The sequence below is a fragment of the Callorhinus ursinus genome, unplaced genomic scaffold (assembly GCF_003265705.2).
Source record: "Callorhinus ursinus isolate GAN/ISIS: 27379988/994484 unplaced genomic scaffold, GSC_fseal_2.0 scaffold19, whole genome shotgun sequence".
In the NCBI taxonomy this organism is placed as follows: Eukaryota; Metazoa; Chordata; class Mammalia; order Carnivora; family Otariidae; genus Callorhinus; species Callorhinus ursinus.
Window position 1 is genome coordinate 7,935,371 of NW_027397081.1, and position 21,673 is coordinate 7,957,043.

General features: G+C 41.3%; 1 protein-coding gene and 1 long non-coding RNA gene across 5 annotated transcripts in view; one reads left to right on the forward strand and one right to left on the reverse strand.

Moving 5' to 3' along the window:
- ARHGAP20 (Rho GTPase activating protein 20) overlaps positions 1-5,991 on the reverse strand; it is a 140,278-nt gene extending 134,287 nt beyond the window's left edge. For 2 of the 4 annotated variants that reach the window (XM_073903711.1, XM_025893939.2), the window contains exon 1: positions 5,371-5,665. In XM_073903711.1, coding sequence (XP_073759812.1) covers positions 5,371-5,475 — 105 coding nt within the window. In that variant the 5' untranslated portion in view covers positions 5,476-5,665. Of the gene's footprint in view, positions 1-4,888; positions 5,051-5,370; positions 5,666-5,879 lie in introns of those variants that run through there. The other 2 variants (XM_073903713.1, XM_073903712.1) reach the window with 2 other exon arrangements.
- Positions 5,992-6,618: 627 nt separating this feature from the next.
- Positions 6,619-21,673, forward strand: part of LOC141374527 (uncharacterized) — a 33,563-nt gene continuing 18,508 nt past the window's right edge. The window contains exon 1 of the long non-coding RNA XR_012381475.1: positions 6,619-6,738. This is a non-coding gene — a long non-coding RNA (uncharacterized lncRNA). The remainder of the gene's footprint in view (positions 6,739-21,673) is intronic.

Here is a 21,673-nt window from a genome sequence, read left to right on the forward strand (position 1 = left end):
GTGGTATATATACACAATGGAATATTATGCAGCCATCAAAAGGAATGAGATCTTGCCATTTGCAACGACGTGGATGGAACTGGAGGGTGTTATGCTGAGTGAAATAAGTCAATCAGAGAAAGACATGTATCACATGACCTCACTGATATGAGGAATTCTTAATCTCAGGAAACAAACTGAGTGTTACTGGAGTGGTTGGGGGTGGGAGGGATGGGATGGCTGGGTGATAGACTTTGGGGAGGGTATGTGCTACGGTGAGCGCTGTGAATTGTGCAAGACTGTTGAATCACAGATCTGTACTTCTGAAACAAATAACGCAACATATTTTAAGAAAAAAGGAAAAGAAGAAGATAACAGGAGAGGAAGAAAAGGGGAGTATGTCAGAGGGGGAGACGAACCATGAGAGATGATGGACTCTGAAAAACAAACTGAGGGTTCTAGAGGGTAGGGGGGTGGGGGGATGGGTCAGCCTGGTGATGGGTATTAAAGAGGGCACGTTCTGCATGGAGCACTGGGTGTTATGAACAAACAATCAATCATGGAACACTGCATCAAAAACTAATGATGTAATATATGGTGATTAACATAACAATAAAAAAAATTTGAAAAAAAAAAAAAAGAAAACAATATGACAGTTTCTTAAAAAGTTAAACTTACATCTAAAATATGACCCAGCCATTCAACCCCAAAGTGTTTACTTTGGATGGACCAGCATAGGTCCATACAAAGACTTACATATGAATGTACACAGCAGCTTTATTTGTAGTAGCCAAAACCTGGAAAAAACCCGAATACTCAATTGTGGCCTCCCTACATGATGGAATACTACTCAGCAATGAAATGAACTACTGATCTATGCAAAAACATGATGAATCTTAAAATAATTATATTGAATTAAAGAAGCAAAAAAAATACATAGTATGATTCCATTTATATATAATTCTTGAAAATGCAAATTAATCTACAGTGACAGAAAACAGACCAATGGTTGCCTAGGAAGGGGGAGCAAACCAAGGGATTAGCAAGGGACATAAACTTTGGGGGATGATAAATATATTCATTCTCTTGACTGTGGTGATGGTTTCAGAAGTATATACATGTGCCAAAACTTACAGATTTATATACTTCAAATATGTACAGTTTCCTGTATGTCAATTATACCTCAGTGAAGCTGTTAAATTTTTTTTGTTCCTCAGCTGTACAGCCACATGTCAAGTGCTCAATAGACACATGTAGCTAGCTAGTGGTTATCGAACAGGACATTGTAGATAAACAGCAGTAGTACTGGCACAGAAAGTTCTCATCAACAGCAATGCTCCAAACCAGGGGGTGAGCAAACTATACACCAGCGACCCACTGCCTGTTTTTCTAAACTCAGTTTTATTGGAACACAGTTATGCCCAGTCATTTACATACTGTCAATGGCTGCTTTATCGCCACGGTGGCAAAGTGGGTAGCAGCAACAGAGACCTTAAGGTCTACAACCTAAATTATCTACTATCTGGTCTTTTGAGAAAAGATTTGCTGATTCTGGTCTAAATCAAACACTCTGAACACGGGTTATACCTGTCCTGTTCACTGCTGTATAAGCTAGCTAGTGTTTATTGAGTCCCTAATATGTGCACTGTCCTAAGCACTGGAAAGACAGCCTTGAACAGTACAGATGAGGTCCCTATTCTCACGGTTTTCACCATCTGGTGAAGGGTTCAGGTAATGGAAGAAGAAGTAAATAAGAAACTAGGCAAGGATGAATGCTAAGACGAAAATAAAACAGAGGTATAGAGCATGACTGAGGGCAGCAACTTCCACTTACATAGTCAGGACAGGCCTCTGAGAGGGCCGGACATTTGAACAACATGAGAGTCAACACTACAAAGACCTGTGGCAGAAGCAGAGGGAAGAGCAAAGCCCAAGGCCTCAGACAAGGAATGATCTGGAGACCTGATGTGTGAAAAAGAAGGCCCATGTGGCTGGAGAATACACAACAATGTGGAAAAGGTAGATAAGATGGGAGAAATAGAGAAGGCTAAGCAAAGGAGTCAGAATTTTATGCTAAACATGATAGAAAGTTACTATAGGATTTTAAGCAAGTGAGCAATATGATCAACTTACATTTTTAAAGATCACTCTGGTGCTGCTAAGTGGAAACTGGGCCAGGGAAGAGCAAGAAAGGTGTCAGACAAGTTAGGGAGTTTCTGTAAAGGTACAAATGAGAGATGGTGGTAGTCTGGCCTGGGCTACAGTGGCAGCAGTAGATGAAGTGGAGAAATTCAAGATATGTTTTAAAGTAATAGTTGACTGGCCTTTCTGATGGTTGTGGTAGAGTAAGGAAATGAAGGAGTTGAAAATGAATCCCAGATTTTAGCTTGAACAAGTGGGACAACAGTATGAACCACAAATACGGGAGAAAGTACAAACAACAGAAGCTAATACTTATTGAGTGCTTATTATATGACAGTATTCACTCAATTTCACATTTAATATTCCCAACAATCTTAAACAGATAAGTATTACTGTTATGTTCATTTTAGAAATAGGAAACTGAAGGTTAAGGTCAGAAAGAGAGGACCAACACAGTGGAGACCTGAACCTGGGTCATCACACTCCAAATTTCACCACATTCTATGAAACTGCCTTCTTAACAGTAATTTCTGGGAACATGAACTACATTCTGGATTAATAGTCCTCAGGATGACTAGCTTTAAAGATGTTTTGCTTTTTCTATTAAAGATCATCTTGTTTTCAAAGAATAAAAGAAGTAATTGTCATCTATATACTTTTCAAAGCACTTTCTGCAGCATTATCCCTTTGATTCCCATTTTACAAATGAGGAAACTGAAACAAGTCAAGTGATTTCCTCAAGATCATCAAGATAGTAATAGAATGAGAACTAAAAGCCAGATGAACTGACTCCATATATTGATCCGTCTTTAAAAATTTGGACCATTCAGAAAAATACATGTTTTACATCACTATCCAAAATACACATACATATATGAAATAGAGAAAAAGAAGTAATACAAAACTCTATTCACCATTACTAATTTGCTAGGATTTCTTTTTCTGTTTAATTTTTTTGTAATTTTGATTGTAACTGGCAATTTAAACAACACTGATCCACACCTTGGTAATTAACACTGCAACCACATAGCAGACTTTTTAAGAAATAAATCTCATGACTCACTAAAACTACCAAACACCAAGAAGGCAAGATGGAACATAAAGATCAGTCTGTTGAGTACTTGGGTTACATGAAGACTGGTGTCCGTAAGAGTGTAAATGGCAATGATTCCATGAACTATACGTTGGAAGTATTTTTATTATGATTATTTTCTATTCCTAATATGGAGGTCTAAGATCAAGGCATGCGTGCTAATATTTAAAATAAGAGAGGTGCGCTTTTATGGAAAAAAAAATATTAAAAGCAAAAGAGAAAAGTTCTTCAACACCATCTTTGACCCAAAGGTAGTAAAAAGCTGTAGAGTGTCCAGATTAGCAAACTCTATTTCCTTTGAAAAGAACGAAAGAAAAAAAGAGAAAGACTGCTGGTAATGTGACAACCCATTAGGATGTATAATGAAGGACAGCATCTTAAGGACAATAGCTTAAGATGTGAGGTAACCGTTCATTTACTGGGCAAGTACTACTTGATAAATGATCAAGCTACTCCAATGCCCTCTGCCAGTATGCTTCATTTCCCTTAGTAAAGGAAGACAACTAACTTCCCAGGGATATAAATCTTTGATTTTTCCCAATTCCTTAAGTATACAAGAATTTAAAAAATGCTTTAAAGTCTGTGTCAATTACTTGGAACATGCATTTACCTTCCCAAATGAGGCGCTAGCCCGGTGCATTTTCGCACGCGCGCGCACGCGCACGCGCACACGCGCTATCCCTGCATCTCAGAAGGGAAAAAGCGCCACGGGCACAGCACAGCCTCAGTACATCGAAGGCTGGCCACCACTTCAGCCCATGCATCACCAGGTTCCCGGGCACTCCTAGGTGGCCCCGCGACATGGTCGACGTCCTGGGGAGCGCCCATGCCCTTCTATACTCTGGAGCACCACCTCACCTCCCAACTGAGCTCTAGCCAGCCCAGGATCCTGGTGTGCAGAGGCACGAAAGGCTGTGAGGTCCCGACCCCCCGAAGGCCCGCGCAGCCCCTCCAGGCTCTAATGGTGAAAACGCGGTGCCTCCAGGCATTCCTGAGGGAGGCGTTCGGTGATCCCTCTAACCCCCGTTTATTTCCAGGGAAGCTGGAAGGGCACCACCAGGACACAGGGCAAAAAAGGGCCAAATAACCGAAGGTCTTGGGGGAAGGAGTGTAAGAGCAACGGACACGGCCAGAGACACCCAAATCCTGCCCGCAGACAGGGGGGCAGCAGAGGCCGGCGGCTGGCGGCCACGTGCGCTTGCTCAGGGCACCCTTCCCAGGACGCCGGGCCCGGGGGGCACCAGCACGCCGCACGGCGGCCGTGTGCACCGGCGAGGAACGCTGCAAGTCGCCGCCCGCGTCGCCGCTCCCGGCTGACAGGGCACACGAGCGCCGCCCCACGCCCACGCCCACGCCCCGGCCCCTCTCCAGCCTCAACGCGACCCGGGGGCCAGGGGACCCCGCAGGGCGAAGGCCCCCTCCGCCGCAGCCCACGGGCCCCACCCGGCCCGGTTCCAGGCCGAACCAAACCTCCGTGCCGCTGCCGCGGGGACCGTTAGCATCCCAAGCACACCTGCGCGTCTGACCACCACCTCGGAGACCCGGGAGTCGCGGCGGAGGCGCCGCGCTGGGCGCAGGAACCTGCCCCCCGCCACCAAAAAGCAGCGCCGTGTGGCGGCCGCGCCTCAGCGTCCAGGTGAGAGGCTGAGCGCCGCCGCCCGCCCGCCAGCCTACCTTCCTCAGCGCGGGGTGCCGCGCCCTGGCCGACGCCGCGGCCCCTGACGACTCGGCGCTGACCGCGTCCGCAGGCGGCGAGCGCCCGGGAGCCCTCGGGGGGGGGGGGGCGCCCAGGGGCCGAGCCCTCGGGGGAGGGGGGCCGGGTAAAGGCGAGGCCCCAGTGCCCGCCCGCGCGCCCCGACTGAAGGAGGGGCCCGGCCGCCGCTCCCGCGGCGGATGGAGCCCGGGAGGCAGCCTGGGGGCCGCTCCGAGAGCGATTACGACTCTAGGCGCCAACCCCGCGGGTTTCAGGGTGACTTGGGAGACCGCGGCGCCGTGAGGGCGGGGAAGGCAGGAACGTCCCGAGGCTCACGCGGCGGGCCGCGGCCTCGAGCGCTCAGTTCCCGAGGCGGCCGGCCGGTGCGCGGCGGTGGCAGCGCGGGGGGCGCGCGCTGGGAGTGGGCTGGCGGCGGGCGCAGGGCGCCGCTCAGCGTCCTCACCTTCTTGGTGCCGGGGCCTCCCGCGATCCGAGACACGCCCGTCAGGGAAGAGGAGCGCCCCGGCTGCCCCCCTAGAGTCTCCTGCTGGGGGGACATCGCTTCCATGAAGAAGACTTTACCGCAGATCCCAGCCCAGGAGGAGGCTACGCGGTCATGTCCGCGGGACGGCGGCCGCAGGGGCGAGGACGCGCGGGCCCGAGGCGGCTGCCGCGCTCAGGCCGGGAGCCGGGCTCCGGGTGCGGGCAGCGCGCCTCCCGTCGGGGCCATGCACGGCTGCTGTGCTCGGCGCCGCGGGCTGCAGGCGATTGCGGCTGCGACCGCGCGTCCGCGCCGCGGCCCGCCCCGCCTCGGGCCCGCCCCCTCCGCGCCGGGCGCCCCGCGCGGGACCCGCCCCCGGCCGCCGTCCTCGGGCCGCGGCGCTCCCAGCGGCTGCGCCGGACTGCGGCGCCGGGAGCCGGGCGTCCTTCTCGGCTTGCAGAATTCTGTTAGGGTACAGGCGGCCGACTGACCTTGCCAGCCCGCGACTCCGGGCAGGCCCAGCCCGCAGGAGCTCACCGGCCCGCGTCACCAAGGGGGTCTCTAGGGCACGGACGCGCGCCTCTCCCTCCGCCCAGCCCACGCGCACCCGACCCCATCCCTGCCTGCGCTGCGCCCGCGGGGGACGGCGCCGCGGCAGCGCGTGCGGCGGCGCAGTCGCGGCCACCTCAGCCCGAACCGGGGAGTTGCGGTGATTCCTGCCTCGCTTTCAGTGGACCGCAGAGGGGTCCCCCAGCCCGGACTCCAACCCCACCGCCCCGGGCCCTAAGCTCCCCCTCCCGAGGCCTCGGGTTGGAGCGGCGCGTCGCAGGGTGCTGGGCTGTGCACATTGGGAAGCCCCCAGCATCGCCTGACCTCTTGAGCAACCCCGAACGTTAGGGTGTTCGGGTAGCCCTCCTTGGCTTCTGCAGCCGCGGGTCAGCAGCCCCCGCACAATTTGCACCAGCGGTTTCCGCTGCCTGCGGCTGCAAAGACATGGGCATTCCAAACGTCAAAGCGCAATTAAGGAAAATGCAGGCGAGAGAGGACTCTGAAATTTGGCTTAGCCATTGAGAAGGCTACAATATGTGGAAGTGTTTATCAGATATCTGTGCCGAGGGCATAACTTCCTGACAGCCCAAATAGTGGCAAATTTTTTTAAGGCCAGAGAATAATCGGAGGGAGGGGATTTGGAGCCAACCCCGGTCGAGCTGAGTGTTGCTGCACTTTGCAGGACCGACTGACTGGTGCGGATGATTCGGTAGGTGGCATTCTTCCCTTGAAGTCAGGACTACATAAAGGATGGGTTAGCGATTAAGGACACCACTCCATGATACCATGTTGTTGAAGGAGGTTTGTTTGTTTTGTGATTTTTTTAAATTGGGGTTCCTGTAGGGTTGGGCTATTATCAGGACAGGTTGTAGAAGAATAGGGCTCTGGCCGGCTTTGTTCCAAGCAGGAGATGCTATCCAAAGCACACACACATTTACATACACCCCCCCCAACACTGGCATTGTTTATTGTGGAAGTAATGGGGAGAAAATGTTCCAGCCCATTTTAAGCCTTGTCCACATCACATGGTTCAAAGACGACTTACATAGGCTGTAAAGAATCTTGATTTATATAATACATATATATGTCATTCTAATATATGTGTACGTATATGTGCACAGACGCAGTTTTTTAGGAGTGGCTCTCTTTCTGCAGCTTAGACCCCTGTGTAGTGACAGGACTTCGCACCTACGGTATTTATCATGGATTTTACACTGCAGACAGCTTTGCAGTTCCTTTCATTCCGTTCTGAACTCATGCTATTATGCTTCCTATAAGGAAGGGACAATCCCAGTTTTCCTTACTCTGCTTCATTGTTTAAATTTCAATAATACTTATCTCCTTTTAATATTTCATGTAATTAACTTATCTTTAATTTTTATTATCTGTCCTCCAGCGGTCAGAAATCTTTTTGTTATTGTTTACTGTTGTATCTCAGGTGTCTAGAGCAGTGTCCGGCACAATAAATGTTTGTTGATTAAATGAATGAGACACAAAAAGGGTACGAGATCGATCCAGAAGGGCCAGGCCTGAGTTGCTGTTTTAGGTATTATCGGGGGTTTTATCAGAAACACCTGTGTTATCAGGTGTTTCTTTTTGAGATAATATCTCGTGCTCCATTCACATGTGGAAAACTCACTTTCACTTTAGAATTTGTAAGTGCTTTTATTTCAAGTTCCATTAGTTTTGATTTGCATAAAAAACCATCCCACTACTCTCCTATAAGGAGTTTTGTGGGAGGTCTCCCTTCCTAAAGAACATTGCTGTTTGCTCAGATTAATATTATCAGGAGAGTAATGTAAAGAACACAAATAAGATGGTCACTCCCCAACTTAAACTCTTCCTTGGCTCCTATGTCTATGGCATAAATATCAAATGCTACAGTGTGATATACAAGGCTGTCTACAGTTTGACACCTCACTCCCACTTCTTTGTGTTATCTCCTGCTCTACTTAACTCTAGCCCTGTTCTCCCTCACAGGGAACTATGTGCACTTCCAAGAACGCCTTGACCTCTCACATCTTCATGGCTTTGAACTTGCTACTCTTGTTGCCTAGGAAGTATTCCTTCTATATGTTCCAAGCCCTGTTGTTTTACATGTATTCATCTAGGGCCTGGCGCATAGCAAACACCCGATAAATATTTGTTGAGGAAAGAGATCTTCAAGGCTTATATCTATAATTACTTCAGGAAAATCTTTCTGACTTTCTCTTTACCTAGCTACCTCCACACACCAACCACACACACAAGGTTAAGTGCACCTTCTGTAATAGTAACGTAACATTTATTGAGTTACTTTATGCTAGGTACTAGTCTAAGCATTTTACCCATTTTAATTCACTTAAATCTTAATCTGTGAGCTATATTCCCTTACACCCCATTTTACAGATGGGAAAACCCAAGTCACAAGGATGTTAAATAACTTGTTCAAACAGCTGGTAAGTAGTGAAGCCAAACTTGGAACCTGGGAGTGTGCTCCAGAATCAGTGCTCTTCACCTCTCCTGTCCATACTGCCTCTCCTGTGTGCCTTCTTCTATAGCACACGGTACACTAAGCTGTTACCAACTGTTTTACTTGACTGTAAGCTCCTTGAAATCAAAGGTCGTGTTTTGTCTTCTCTTTTTTTTGTGCCAAGCACAGAGTTACACTCTCAAGGATTCTTTTTTTCAGTGACCTAGCTTTGAGTGAATGAGTGAAGTAGTAAAAATAACCATTTTCTGGATGCCTGGGTGGCTCAGTCGGTTAAGCATCTGCCTTCAGCTCAGGTCATGATCTCAGGGTCCTGGGATCGAGTCCCACATCTGGCTCCCTGCTCAGGGGGGAGCCTGCTTCTCCCTCTGCCTGCTACTTCCCCTGCTTGTGCTCTCTCTCTGACAAATAAATAAAATCTTAAAAAAAATAACCATTTTCATTCTCTGTACAGTTTAAGGAAGATGCTCTGTTGTGGGAGAAATAATCATGGACTAGTCCTATCATGCCTTAGACAGTGAAAGCATTTCCTCTGCACTGGCAATATTACGATGTAGAAAGTGTGATGCCAGAAAACAATAGCGATGACAAGGCAATTGAGGGAGTGTGATGACCATGTCTGACACAAGCAGGATGCATCCAGAATATTTTGAAACAAACTGTAAAGCAAAGTACTAAGAATAGCATAGTTTAGCAGCTGGGAAACACCAATAGCAGAACTTTAACAGGAACTAGTCTAAGAATGAAACCAAAATGTTTGGCCAACCATTAGATTGAGTGACAGTGAATAAATTTAACCATGAAAGGGGATGTCTGCACAACTCTTTCATCTAATGTATATTTATTGTGTGTGTGCTATGTACCAGACACTGTGCCAGGCACTTGGAATATAGTCAAGTTGAGTCCACAAGTATCATCCTTGTAAGCCCCAAAATGCACATAAAAATCACTGGCAGTGCTATCTGAATATTCTAGAGTAGAGATTCTGAACTAATGGGCCACAGAGTGAATTCAGGCGTGTTTTTCAACCTACATGCTTTTTTCTTTTCCAAACTTGTTGCCACCTTAAAAATCAAGATATTTCATGTAGAAATCTGGGCTACATTTCTCTAAGGCAACAACAGAGAAAACTGAGTTGTAGCTGTGTTATTACGTTTAATGCTCAGCTGTGTGTTATTACGTTTAATGCTCATGGTTGTCACAATCACCACTGTCTCTAGTGCTGGGCAACTACTAACACCTGAGGTAGCGGAAGATGAAATACTGGCAAGAGAGCTAATGAGGCCAGAGAAGAATGACAAATACCAAGTGTGTGTGTGTGTGTGTGTGTGTGTGTCTTTTATATTAAGAGAATTTTTCAGGAAGAGAAAAAGTTGCCAGTGTCTTATTGTTGTAAGAGATTAAGCCCTCCCCAAGGTGACTATAAGCCTTGATATAAGAAAGGTTTTGACTTAATTACCAAGATCAGACATGGGGGCTTTCTTTCTCATCCTTTGGTTAGAATCCCAAAGGGGCTATTTCCTTAAAGAACAGAATCCCAGTTCTAAGAGTAGAAGTTTATGAAGTGGAAGACAGAGGAGTTAGGAAAAGCAGAGGAGGAAGAAGGGGAGTGTAGAAGGAGGGTGTTAAGAGCTGAGGCTGGAAAAAGAGTTTGGCCAGACTATGAAGGACCTTGGATTCTATGGTAAAAATTTAGATATTATTCTCTAGGGAAAGTGGTAAAAATGACTGGCGTCTGTTGAACGCCTGCCATGTGTTGGATATACATTATATGCATTATCTCATTTAACCTCTACCGTCACCAAAGACATTTGTATTATTATACTCGTTTTAAATATGAAGATGAGGGGCACCTGGGTGGTTCACTCGTTTAAGTATCCAACTGTTGATTTTGACTCAGGTCTTGATCTCAGGGTCATGAGATCGAGCCCTGCATCAGACTCTGCACTGGATGTGGAGCCTGCTTAAGATTCTCTCTTTCTGCCCCTCCTCTCTCTCTCTCAAAAAAAAAAAAAAAGTTAAAAAGAAAGTTTAAAAATAAATAAGTGAATAAGAAGATGAGGCTCAGAGAAGTTAAGCAACTTTCTGAGGTCATTAATCAAAAAGTGGTGGAGTCAGGATTTGAACCCAGATCTGATCAAGTTCAAAGGCCATATGCTTATGATATCACAGTATTATAATATACCTATCACTTATTGAGAGTTAACTTTGAAGGATATGGGGAAAAGGATTTGGTAGTCAAAACACTAACTTAAGCACTTTACACACTATCATAATCTTTGAAACAACCCTACTGTTGTGTATTTTTATGCCCACTACATAAGTGAAGAGCTCAGAGATATTACTTATCAGAGTTCATATGGCTATGAGTCGAAGAGCCAGAATCAAACCCAAGACACCCAAAACTCACACTCTTAACCACTACAACTGATGGTATGGTCTTATTTTTGTTCCTTGTGACTGAAGAACATCCTAAATTGTGTCCCATTCATTTCATATGAGACAAAACTAGATATGCCCCTAAGCCCTTCCACTTAGTCCATGGTAACCTTGCTTGCTGGTCAGAGGCTTAGCTTAGTTATTTTTAAAGTATATTTTACAAAGCAACTTGATATTTTAATAAGAAACAGCAAAAAGGAGAAATGTTTATTTTTCATCAAAGTTTAAGTTGCTCTGTGAGCCAGATTAAATTAATAACTGATTATCATTTGTTGTCTATCACATGCCTTATGTTCTTGCCCATTCTTCAAGGTTAGGCACAATCTGTGACACCTCTCCCCACAAAGCACTTTAGGTTTCTTTTTTCTCTTTGTTTTTCCTAGGCATTTCAACCGACTGCATGTTTTTAGCTCTGTCTACATGTTTATGTTATAACCCTCCCTAGGCATTTGTGGAAATCAGCCCATTATCCGTGCTTATATAGTAGAGATTAGGGAGCTCGGTACATGACTAGGTTCAGTAAGTTGTGCAAGATTGCTCAGCTAATAAGTAGTGCAACAGCATTACAGTCCAGTTCTGGTTCTCAAAACTATGAAACTTAAATCCTTTCCCTTAAATCCTATTTAAATTATAAATGAAAATCAATTGTTGCATATTTGTAATGGGAAATAACAGAAGATGGTATGGTAATAAAACAAAAATATGTTTATTGCAGCATTTAGAATAGCCAAATTATGGAAACAACTTAAGTGTCCACCAATAGATGAATGAATAAAGAAGATGAAGAATATATATGCAATGGAATATTACTCAGCCATAAAAAATAATGAAGTCTTGACTTTGGCAGCAACAAGGATAGATCTAGAGAGTATAATGCTAAGCAAAATAAGTCAGATAAAGACAAATGGCATATGATTTCACTCATATGTGGAATTTAAGAAACAAAGCAAATAAACAGAAAAAAAGACACAAGAATCCCCAGACTCTCAAATATAGAGAAAAAACTGATGGCTGCCAGCGGGGAGGTGGGTGGGGGAATGGGTAAAATAAGTGAAGGGGATTGAGAGTACACTTATCACGATGAGCACTGAGTAATGTATAGAATTACTGAATCATTATATTGTACACCTGAAACTAATATAACACTATACTTGAATTAAAAAAATAAAACAACAAAACCAAATTTTACTTTTTAATAGTGCTTATGCCAACTGAAAAGAAATTAGATATAGAAATTCTGAAAGAATTTTTACTTTAAAGCATATTTTCCAAAGTATGTTATATGAAACACTAGTCCATTAGGATACTTTTTTTAAATTAACATATAATGTATTATTTGTTTCAGGGGTACAGGTCTGTGATTCTTCAGTCTTACACAATTCACAGCACTCACCATAGCACATACCCTCCTCAGTGTCCATCACCCAGCCACCCCATCCCTCCCACCCCCACCACTCCAGCAACCCTCAGTTTGTTGCTGAGATTAAGAGTCTCTTATGGTTTGTCTCCCTCTCTGATTTCATTTTGTTTCATTTTTCCCTCCCTTCCCCTATGATCCTCTGTCTTGTTTCTCAAATTCCTCATATCAGTGAGATCATATGATAATTGTCTTTCTCTGATTGACTTATTTAGCTTGGCATAATACCCTCTAGTTCTATCCACGTCATTGCAAATGGCAAGATTTCATTTTTTTGATGGCTGCATAATATTCCAGTGTGTGTGTGTGTGTGTGTGTGTGTGTGTGTGTGTGTGTGTGTGTGTATACACCACATCTTCTTTATCCATTCATTTGTTGATGGACATCTAGGCTCTTTCCATAGTTTGGCTATTGTGAACATTGCTGCTATAAACAGATCACTACATTTGTATCTTTGGGGTAAACAACCAGTAGTGCAATTGCTAGGTTGTAGGGTAGCTCTATTTTCAACTTTTTGAGGAACTTCCATACTGTTTTCCAGAGTGGCTGCACCAGCTTGGATTCCCACCAGCAGTGTAGGAGGGTTCCCCTTTCTCTGCATAGGATATTTTTTTTTTAAAGGAGGGGTTCCATATTCATGGTTCCATGGGAAATGACACTAATGTGATAATGTACATTTATAAAATGTGGTATAGAAAATCTTTGATAAATTCTGTAGTAAAAAACCCAGCCAAACCCTGCTTAATCTCTGCTTGATCTTTTTCTGCCTCTATATGTTTAACATGCTAATACAGTCCTATAAGAACATTGCTGGGTATGCAATGAATTTTAATGCAGTGGAGACGGGAGAATGGGGTATGTTCCCCTTTAAGTCACTTCCTCTCTATTGTTTCTTTCTCTGGGCATACAATGCGTTCACATCCTTACGATATTAAAATAAAACCTTCTCCGTCATCCTTCCTTCTTGAATTATCACTACTGCTCCCCACACATGCTTTCTTTTTTTCCTTATTGCCAACTTTTGGAAAAAAGAATCCATATAAACTGCCTCTGCTTTTTCATTGCCTTCCCTTTCTGCAAATATGGGATCCCTTTCATGATTTCCCAGTGAGCAAATGCAATAGCTTCTATAATCAAAGATGACACTTTGTAGCATATGTCCTGCCACTCTTCTCTTGGCAGCCATGACACTTGTATTGCATTCATTCATTAATTTTACAAATATATAAAGATACAAAATGAACAATTTAGACATGCTTTCTATTTCTAATCTTCAAAACCTTATATTCTAATTTCTCTGTTTCTATGAATTCTCTAAGTCACCTTCACTGGATCCTCTTTTCCTACACATGTTTAATGTATGCACCTCTTAAGGCCCTTTCATTTCTCTTTTCCCAACATACACTTGTATGTGCAGACACACACACACACATTCAAGGTGTTGAAGAGAAGAATCATGACTTTTGATTCCACAAATGTTGAATATGTGAATTTATGATTTTCCTAATATAACAATAGCACCTGTACTATTATTTTTATTCAAAATGAGGATTGTTACATGAATGAAATGGGAAGTTGTTGATTTTACCTATGATAGATAGGTGTGTATTGAGTGAAAGTTACAAGTGGATTTCAGAGGACTGTATCGTACATATGAAAAAGACATATAAGCAACTAGCAGATAGTTATTGAGAACTTCTCAATTTTCTGTTAAGTGATTAGGAAGATGTCAGATGAAAATTTTACCATACCATAAAATTTTACCATAAAATTTCTCTGGAAGTGCATAGCCATAAAATAAGCAAAAAGAGTTTTTAAAAATCACTTACAGCTGCAAAGAAGGAAAGGAACATACCTAAGCCTGCAGTTCTCAAGGTTAGGTCTTAGGCATTGAAACCACCTTGGGAACTTTTAAAAATACTATTTGGACTTCTCCAGAAATTCTAATTAAATTGGTCTGGGGTGCAGCGTGAATGTACAGTTTTTTTTTTTAAAGCTCCATACCTGTGTCTAAGGTTAAAAACATTGACTTGGGGTGCCTGGGTGGCTCAGTTGTTAAGTGTCTGCTTTCAGCTCAGGTCATGATCCCAGAGTCCTGGGATTGAGCCCCATATTGGGCTCCCTGCTCCGTGGGAAGCCTGCTTTTCCCTCTACCAGTCCCCTTGCTTGTGTTCCCTCTCTCACTATGTCTCTCCTTGTCAAATAAATAAATAAAATCTTAAAAAACAAACAAAAAAAAACCATTGACCTAAGAAAAACATTACAAAACGTGGTTATTGAGGGGGTGAAAAAGATTCCAGAGAGTAGTAAAGAAGAGTAGTGATGTTATGTTCCTTCCTCACTCCAAATCCTAGAGGGCAAACTTCTGAATTGGCCAAATACAATTCTTGCTAATGTCACTAATTCTAGAAAGAAACATAATGAGTAAGTATTATTATTTTTCTCTTTTCCTCCTGATCAATGATTAGTAGGAACTGCTGCTAGAAAGAAACTGGTGATAATGAAAAATGAACAATGAACCTGCCTCTCTCTTATGGAAGGGAGGACTTCAGAGCTAAATTCAAGAAATAATCTAAAACTTGAAGGTCTTCCTCCGTTGAATGGTATACCACCCTCCACCCCAACTATAAGCAGAGAGAAGCAGAGTGTCCTAGTATAGAATATATAATAAAACCTCAAAAGAGATAGCAGAGAATGAGCAAGATGAAACAAAATGATGTGGCAGTGATGCAGAAATACTATAGCACAACATGAAATCATGCATTACATGCAAAAGATAGAGTCCAACCTAAATGAAAATATAAACTAGAGGAATAGAAAATAATTTATAAATGCTGCATTCTATAGAACTTAATGAGAACCAGTATTCAATGAATAAGAGCTCAAAGATGAAATGACAGATGAAAAGAGAGGTTGCCAGCTTAAAATAAATGAGGACCCAAATCAATGTCATTACAGAACAAATAAGTAAAAAAGATGCAAAAACTTAACTTTAAGATCAAAAGAACATCCTGTGTTTTTGGTAAATTAAAAACAGAATACTTAGCAGGAGGATATATCCTTATTAAACTATTAAACTTCAAGGTTCTACTATAATGCAAGTTCCATGAAGGCAGGAGTTTGTTTTGTTCACTGCGGTATTGTTAGTGCCTAGAACACTATTGAGCAAATTAGAGGTATCCAGTAGGTATTTGTTGAATGAATGAAAGGATGAAGAAAGATTTCTTCACTTATTCAGGCATGAAAACCAACATATCTAATCTCTAGTTCCACTTATAGGGAGGTTGGAAGTCACCACTAGAGCTTAAAAACAAGTAAAAAGCTGAACGGACTGAAAAATTAACCAGTGTTCTTGGATCCATAGGAGGGGAACACACAGGGCAAAGTGTTGCACGCAAGATTGGAGAGACAGGAAAATGCAGGGAGCCAGGGACTATTGATGCAGACACTCACAAGCAGAAGCTGCTGCCGTGTCATGTAGGAAAACTTGACTGTAATTGTTGAATAGCTAGAGGCTCAATGTGAACAACTCAGAAAGTTAAAATCTCCAGGGGAACGAAGACATGGTGGGGTGGGGTGGGGTGGGGTGGAGGTTCCCACAACAGTGTAAGATTTCCAGGACACTAAGTATCAGAGAAAAATCTCTGGGGGCTTCCAGGTGAGAGAGGGAGAAAAGGAACCATTTTGAAATACACCAGAGCATTCTGTTTTTCTTAGTAACATGTGCCTTTCAGGGAAAACTAGTTAACCAGAGCCTAACCTGGTGTATTATCAGAACCTAAGTGACCTGGAAAGGAAATACCTTATTCCAGTCCTCCTTAGCCATCTTGTCCCACCTAAGAGGGGAGGAAAAAAACCTGAGAAACACTTGTGAAGTTCACAGTCCAGAAGCATAATCTCACTAAAACACAGACCTAATCATAGGACTATAGAATGTTTTCCCTCTCCACCACCTCACCAGCACATTATTTTTTTAAAATTTTTTATTGTTATGTTAATCACCATACTTTACATCATTAGTTTTTGATGTAGTGTTCCACGATTCATTGTTTGTATATAACACCCAGTGCTCCATGCAGAACATGCCCTCTTTAACACCCATCACCAGGCTAACCCATCCTCCCATCCCCCTCCCCTCTAGAACCCTCAGTTTGTTTTTCAGAGTCCATCATCTCTCATGGTTCGTCTCCCCCTCCGATTTCCCCCCCTTCGCCAGCACATTATTAAAGGCCTACTTACTGCAGTTCCTTTTGCCCATTACAGCATGTCTAGCTATCAAGATAGTTATAAGGCATAGCAAAAAGGAAACAAAACAAAACCCCTCCACAATTTGAAGAGACAGAGTATGTATCAAATCCAGACATGGCAAGGACATTGGAATTTTCAGACTGGGGATTTAAAAGAGCTATGTGTAATTTACTAAGGGCTGTACTGGATAAACTAGACAGCATGCAAGAATAGATGGGCAATGTAAGCCAAAAGATGGAAATCCTAAGAAAGAACAAAAAAGAAATGCTGTATATAAACAGTAACAGAAATGAAGGATGTCTTTGATGGGCTTGTTAGTAGATTAGACATGGCCAAAGAAAGAATCTCTGAGCTAGAGGTTATATCAACAGAATACCTGAAAACCAAAAAGGAAAGAGAACAAAGGTTGAAACAGAATATAGTTTCTAAAGACTATGGGACAACTATAAAAAGTGTAACATACACATAATGAGAATACCCACTGGAATACTCGGTGGGAAGGAGAAGAAAAAGGGAAAGGAACAGAAGATATATTTTGAAACAATAATGACTAAGAATTTCTCCATATTAATGTCCGACATGAAACCACAGATCCAGGAAGCTTAAGAATACCAAGCAGGATAAATACCAGCAAACTACACCTAAGTGTATTAGTGTATCATTTTCAAATTACAGAAAATCAAAGATGAAGAAAAAATTGTGAAAGAAGCCAGAGGTAAAACACACCTTACCTAAAAAGGAGCAAAGATAATTGCATGTAACTTCTCAGAAACCATGCTAACAAGAAGATAGTGGAGTCAAATATTTAAGGTATTGTGAGAAAAAAAACACTTCAACCTAGAATTTTGCACCCTGCCAAATTATTATTAAAAAGTGAAGGAGAAATAAAAACTTAGACAAACAAAAAATGAGGGAATTTCTTGCCAATAGATCTGCCTTGCAAGAAATTTTAAGAGAAATGCTTTAGAAAGAAAGAATATAATGCAGATCAGAAACGTGGAGCTACATAAAAAGGGAAAAGCATTGAAGAGAACAAGTGAAGATAAAATGAAAACTTTTTTCTTATTCTTAACTGATCTAACAGGTAACAGTTTGTTAAAAACAATAATAGTGATATATTCAGTTATGTGTATGTCAGATACACACACACACACACGCACACACACACACATACAGCTAACATCATACTTAATGATGAGAAACTCAAAGTTCCCACTATGATCAGGTAAAAGACCAGGATGGTCCCTCTCACCACTCCTTTTCAATATCATACTGGAAGTCTTTGCTAATGCAGTAAAGCAAAAAAATAAAAGGTATACAAATTAGAAGGAAGACATAAAACTGTCTTTTTTCTTTTCTTTTTTTCAAATGGCACAATCATCTATGTAGAACATTGAAAAAAATCAGTCAAATAACTCCTGGACCCAATAAGTGATTATAAAGGGTGCAGAATACAAAGTTAATATACAAAAGTCAATTGCTTTCCTATGTGCCGACAGTGAACATGTGGAATTTGAAACTAGAAACACAATAATATTTCAGTTACCATCCAAAAAATGAAATACTTAGGTATAAGTATATCAAAATATATACAAGATCTATATGAGGAAAACTGTAAAATTTTGATAAATGATAAAGGGGAACTAAATAAATAAAGCGATATTCCATGTTAATTGATAGGAAGACTTAATATTGTCAAGGCGTCAATTATCCCCAACTTGATCTTTGGATTCATTCCAATCAAAATCCCAGCAAGTTATTTTATGAATATTGATAAACTTATTCTATAGTTTATACAGAGAGGCAAAAGATCCAGAATACCCAACACAATATTGAAGGTGAAGGATAAAGTTGGAGAACTGATGCTACCTGATTTCAAGACTTACTGTAAAGATTGAGTAATCAAGACAGGGTGATATTGGTGAAAAAATATACAAATAGATTAATGGAACAGAATACAGAGCCTGGAAATAGAACCTCATGAATATATTCAACTGATCTTTGATCAAAGTGCAAAGGCAAATATACTGGAGCAAAGATAGTTTCTTCAGCAAATGGTATTGGAACAATTGGACATCCATATCCCCCCACCTACTGGTCCTCACAAAAAAAAAAAAAAAAAAAAAAAAAATCTAGATACAGACTTCACATCCTTCACAGAAATTAACTCAAAATGGATTATAGACCTAAATGTGGAATTCAAAATTATGAAACTCCTATGAGATGCTGTAGGAGAAAATCTGGATGACTTTGGGTATGATGATGCCTTTTTAGATACAACACCAAGGACATGATCCATTTAAAAAAAATTGATAAATTTAAAACTTGGGCTCTGCAAAAAACACTATCAAGAGAATGAGACGAGAATACACAGATTGGGAGAAAATTTTTGCAAAAGACACATCTAATAGAAAGCTATTATCCAAAATATATGAAGAACTCTTAAAATTTAACAATAAGAAAACAAACTGGTTAAAAAATGGGCCAGTGACCTTAAAGACACCTACCAAAGAAGATACACAGATGGAAAATAAGCATAAGAAAGGGTGCTTCACATCATATGTCATTAGGAAAATATAAATTAAAAAAATGAGATGCTACAACACACCTATTAGAATGGCCAAAATTCAGAATATTGACAACACCAATTGTTGACAAGAATATGGAAAAACAGGAACTCTCATTCATTGCTGAGTGGGAATGCAAAATTGCATAGCCACTTTGGAAGACAGTCTGGTGTTTTCTTACAAAATTAAATATACTTACCATTGGATTCAGTAATTGTGCTCCTCATTATTTACTTAAAAGAGTTGAAACCATATGTCCACATAAAAACTTGCATGCTGACATTTACAGCAGCTTTATCCATAATTGCCAAACCTTGAAAGCAACCAAGATGTCCTACATCTTGAATGGATAAATAAACTGTGGCACAACCAGATAATGGAATATTATTCAGCACTAAAGAGTAATGAGCTATCAGGCCATGAAAAGACATGGAGGAACTTAAGTGCATATTTCTAAGTGAAAAGCCAATCTGAGATAGCTACATACTGTATGATCCAACTATATGATATTCTGGAAAATACAGAACTATGGACACCATGGACACAATAAAAAGATCAGTGATTGCTAGTGGGGGTGGGGGAGAGGAGATGAATAGGCAGATGACAGAGGATTTTTACGGCAGTGAAAACACCCTGTGTGATATTATAAAGATGGATATATCTCATTATTCATTTGTCCAAACCCACTGAATCTACAACATCAAGAGTGAACCCTTAGGCAAACTTGGGACTTTGTGTGATTATAATGTGTCAGTATAGGTTCATCGTTGGTAAAAAAAATACTATTTTGGTGAGTGATGCTGATAATGGGGGAGCCTATGTATATTGTAGGGCAGAGAGTATATGAAAAATCTCCGTACCTTCCTCTCAATTTTACTGTAAACCTAAAATTGCTCTAAAGAAATAAAATCTTAAAAAAAAAAAAGTAAATTACCTACAAGGGGAAAAGGGTTGAGGCTGCCTCTAGGCTTTTCCACAGCTAGAAGAAAACACACAATATCTACAAAGTTTTGAGAGGAAAAGTGGCTCAAGAATTATACCCAGCCAAACTGACACTCTGCTGTAAAGGAACTGGACTAAGTCCTTACACATTATCTCATTTAGTCTTAACAATAAACCTATGAGAGAGGCATTATTATGATTCCTGTTTTAAAAAAGAGCAGTCTGAGGTTCTACAACATTAAATCACTTGCCAGAATTGTGTTAGCCAGCAATCTAATCCCAGTAGTATGACTTCAAATGCCTTTATATTAATTCTCTCATTTAATTCTCATAATAATTCTTTGGAATTTTTCCCCCTCAGATTAAAAAAAGACAAGTATTAAAAGATGAAATAATTTTCCCAAAGACATTACAGTGCTGGGATTCAATCCAGGCCTATATAATTCCACCAATCATGGACTTTCCAGTGTGCCAAGCTTTAGTATTGTGTGTGTGTGTGCAGGTTTAATTACGATTTCATCTGATTCTGTCATTATCCCCTCTTCACCTTTTCTTGGAAAACATACTGTACAGAGAAGTCTTAATTCCTAAAACTTTCACTTACCCTGATTTTATGATCTAGTAAACATGCTCTTGGCAATTTTTATTCAAGATCAGAACTGAACTTGGTGAGTACAGAGCTTATGGTTCTAAATGTGCTTCAGAAGCCCAAGAAATTGGAAAAGGGCAGATAGCAGTGAGATTCTCACAATATAACTCAATACTATTGTTCTACTTAATTCCTTAGCCTGGAAACAAATTTTTCCTGAGGAAAACAAAACTAAACAAAAAACCAAAACAAGTCTATAAGCTCTGATTTCTCTGCCTGTTCAGATAGTTCCTTACTTGTCCTTTCTTTTGTCTCTCTGTTGTTTTTTTTCTTTTCTTCTTCTTCTTTTTTTTTTTTTAGGAGTGTCAAATTGCTTCAGGGATGAGCAAATCAATGAATATAGGTTTTATTTTCGTGTTATAGACCAACATATCTGTTCGTAATTTATGTCCTGATTTTATTCTACTGTGTCATGAACTCACACTCTGAGGTAGTAGGCTGTGGACAGAAACTTCTACTGTGCTTTGAATTGAGTTTTTAGTTTCTTGGATGGAATGGTATGTATGCCCTGTAAGAATCACAGAATCGTGGTTGAAAAAAAAATTCATAGATGCTCCTCTAAAAATTTAAAAACATGAAACTTTTTTAAAAAACAAGTTCTTTAAGCAGAATAGTAAATTTTACATTCTCAAGTAATAGATCCAAAATGTAGATAATCCCAAACCACAAATGAGCCACAAAGTAATTTATAATTAGTTTAAGAATGTGTTAATTTTGTTTGGTAATACTAGTAGAGTTTGTGTGTGTGTGTGCACACTAATTGTACCGTTTTTAGGTTAATGGTAAAATTGATCTGATTTCTTAGAATAGTAAATGTTGACTGGTTGATTCAGGGAGGCAACTGGTCTAGGATTATAGCTTTGCAAATATATCTGTCTCTGGATAAGGAACACTTAAATAGCAATTAACCTTGAATCTGTTCACTTCATTCCTTTCATACCTAGGGTGGGCTAACAAAATCATTTTATGAAGTGGCCATTTGAAGGGACCTTTTATAGTTGATT